General features: G+C 44.7%; 1 protein-coding gene across 1 annotated transcript; it reads right to left on the bottom strand.

Annotated features, from left to right (window-relative positions):
• Positions 1–10: 10 nt before the first annotated feature.
• RPS12 (ribosomal protein S12) lies at positions 11–2,924 on the bottom strand. The gene is made up of 5 exons (XM_011968912.1): positions 2,751–2,924; positions 2,584–2,634; positions 2,277–2,393; positions 845–947; positions 11–449 (listed from the first exon to the last, which is right to left on the bottom strand). Exons 2-5 carry the CDS (start codon positions 2,595–2,597, stop codon positions 327–329), a joined length of 357 nt encoding a protein of 118 aa, XP_011824302.1. The 5' UTR covers positions 2,598–2,634; positions 2,751–2,924; the 3' UTR covers positions 11–326.
• Positions 2,925–3,285: the final 361 nt, after the last annotated feature.

Consider the following 3,285-nt stretch of genomic DNA (forward strand, 5'->3'; position numbering starts at 1 on the left):
CTACAGTGGAGCTTCAACAATTAGCTATGTCTTATAAATATGTTTCTCATCACTAAGATTTGTTATAGCCACTTTCAGGGACCTTAACGACTTCAATGTCCTTAAGGCTCGTAACATGGCTTTACTATTGCCAGTTTTTAAAGTATGTCTGCACAAACACAATCAGGTAAGCAGATTCATTGGCTGGCTTGTAAATTACAGCTTTTATTTTTTTCTGAAATGCAGAAAATGCTTTAAACCTGTTCAATCAGTTTTTTCCTTTTTTAAGATCCTCAACTTAATTTCAATACAAGGTGTTACATGATTACCCAGCACAACCTTCATCCCTAAAATAAATGGTGACTTACCTTAACTACTACACAACTGCAACCAACCACTTTACGGGGTTTCCCCTCTCTGTCAATTTTACAGAGGCCTACCCATTCTCCTAGTTTCTTGTTGTCATCAACCTATTGGGAGAAAATTTAAAAAAAAAAAAAAATCATATTAATAGACATTAACACTACCAAAAATAAATTCAACCCAAAAGGTGGCTGTAGTCAGAAGGGTGACATGGCAGTTTCCTCATGGCAGTTCAGTAGAGGGAGCCAGTTGTCATCATGTACAGCACAAAGATCACCTACAAGCCTACTAATCTTTGTTGTATACCAATATCAAAATTAGCATTCAATTCTGCAGGTATAAAATGCTTCTACCTACAATCATCTTTAAAATGGCCAACAATATCAGGTGCACGTAATGTTTACACCTGCACAAAATGAAGAGCTTGAGACTTCAACAAAATTGACCCTGGTATACAAACATCACTGAACATTAGTCCCAACACAATCCTTAGCAGCCTTACCTTAATTAGGTTGATCTGATGTTCAGCACAAAGGGCCTCCACCAACTTGACATACATAGGCTCATCACAGTTGGATGCAAGCACACAAAGATGGGCTTGGCGCCTGAAATTCAAATTACAATGAAAATGAAGCTAAAACTCAGATCCAAATCCATCATTCTTGCATTTTAGGAGTTATCTTTGCACTAACACTTGCAAAACATAAGCAGCAAATCTATTTAACACATAAATGTGTACAAAATTGCCTGAGTCTGAAGAACCTGCTAGGTAGCATATACATCTTCAATTAACCTACAACTGGTCTTCAGTAAAACCTCTTTCCCTGACACACTGAATTGGTATAAAGGCATTTTTAAAACTTGTGGTCAAATCCCAACCATAATGGCTTTCTTGTAAGCCAGCTTCATACATCGTAAGAAACATGTGAAAGGCCGGGCGCCGAGGCTCACTCCCATAATCTCAGCACTTTGGGAGGACAAGGGGGGCAGATCATCTGAGGTCAGGAGTTCCAGACCAGCCAGAGACCAACATGGCGAAACCCCATTTCTACTGAAAGTACAAAAACTAGCTGGGCATGGTGGCATATGCCTGTAATTCCAATAATTGCTTCAACCTGGTAGGTAGAGGTTGCAATGAGATCGCGCCACTGCACTCCAGCCTGGGCAACAGAGCGACACTCTGTCTCAAAGGAAAAAAAAAAAAGCTGTGGCATTAATGGAACAGTTATGAAATGCCTTGCAATACTGCCGAAGTAGAAATAATACATAAGATTCATACTAGAATCTACTAAATACATTAAACAATAATGCCGTTTCCATCGGATTCAACTGGCTAGATTACACCAAAACGAACTGAACTTGTCCTGTAAAACCTTAAAACTGCATTTAAATTCAGCTCAAGAGTAGGTTGTCAATGCAACCACCATAAAAAACACATTAACTCGATCCGTTCAAAATACATTAATAAATATCCCAAATTCAAATAAATCACAGATATTCCTACACCTAGGACCAAATGCTTCTGAAACCTGAGTTTGAAATTCCATTCATGTAATGCTTGTTTTGCAAACTGCCAAACGTAATGTGGCTCTCCATCTCATCTCTCCGCCTAAGTATAAAACTGACTAGCCCCACAACCTACAGGTTTGTCAGACTCTTACATTTCACTCATAAAAGGAGTGAAGGGGTATCCGACAATTTAAGTCATCATTCAAACACTGTAGTTTTGAGTGCTCATCCCCATTCCAACAGCAACCCACACATTTTAAGTGGGCTTTATAGATCTAAGTTCTGATACCTTTTCCTAGGTTTCCTGTAGGACGGATGCCATTCAGAACTTTTGCGCTAACACCATGAACTCCACGCCTTCTTCCCTTGGGTGGCAGTTTTGTTCCGGTTGCAAGAACCCACAGTATTGAGACTGATACACGTACTTGTCTAAGGCTTTGGCAGCTTCGCGAATTCCACGTGCTAGGCCATCGTGGATGAGGGCGGTCTTCAGCACCTCTTGTAAAGCAGTATTAACGTCCATTACACCTCCAGCAGCAATGCTGAAACACGACACATCAGAACCATCAGTTAAAATCCTCACACCGCATAACGCCTTGACCTCAGAAAAGGCCTAAGTGTACAACAGAAGCGCTTACGGCAACCCGTTCGACCCAGTCCTGCTCCGCCAGCTCCAGGCCCACGCCTCAGCCGAACCCCGACCCCAACTCCAAACCCGGCCCCTGGACTCACCCTTCCTCGGCCATGGCGGTGGGTTACGGGTGAAGCGGAATCTTGAACGCACTGAAAAACAAAAGCATTGACCTGCTAGAGAACCAGATACTTGTAACCAATCCCTGTAAAAACACAACGAGCCACGAATCACAACCAATACACCCCTGCCGCCTCGCTAAACTTACCCCAAGCCTCCGCCTCCGCGCGACTCCGCGGCGGCAGGGAAAGAGGCCTCATCAGCCCGCATGACGGTATTTAAGGGTTTTTTCAGGCCCCCTGTGCGCATGTGCACGCCCACCCTCGAAAGAGGTGGCTCCCGCGGTGCCGGGCCTGGGGACTTTCTGTTTCCGGATTCAGGCGGTTCTGAGGCAAGCGTACTGCGAGTTTTCTGTGTCTGGCAGGCCAGTCCTTGGCGAGTGCAACAGGCACTACCTGGGCAGCTTCGCGTTGTCCTTCTTTGAGGGGGCGTGGCTCGCCGAGGCCCAGGGAACTCATTCTACGGAGCGCGACAGGAGACAAACAAGTTGTTCCGCGTGGTCGTTAAGGCACCTGGAACCTTGTATCCCGCCGAGCGCCAGTTTTAACCCTTTCCACACCACGTTCTACTTTCCCCTTGCTTCCACAAGACCCAGTCTTCCCAGGCAGCGCATTTTGTTCCTTCGCTCCTAAGTCACCCTGACAGACCCCCATGATTGTGCCGTTGTGGGTGTGATCCTCATC

Source organism: Mandrillus leucophaeus, unplaced genomic scaffold (genome assembly GCF_000951045.1).
Source record: "Mandrillus leucophaeus isolate KB7577 unplaced genomic scaffold, Mleu.le_1.0 Scaffold864, whole genome shotgun sequence".
NCBI lineage: Eukaryota > Metazoa > Chordata > Mammalia > Primates > Cercopithecidae > Mandrillus > Mandrillus leucophaeus.

Bases quoted from the DNA above. Each gene is read 5' to 3' on its own strand.
- RPS12 (XM_011968912.1), bottom strand. The intron at 948-2,276 runs GTACGTGTATCA...TTTGAATTTCAG, and splicing joins GCTGCCAAAGCCTTAGACAA to GCGCCAAGCCCATCTTTGTG. The intron at 450-844 runs GTAAGGCTGCTA...TTCTCCCAATAG, and splicing joins ATCAGATCAACCTAATTAAG to GTTGATGACAACAAGAAACT.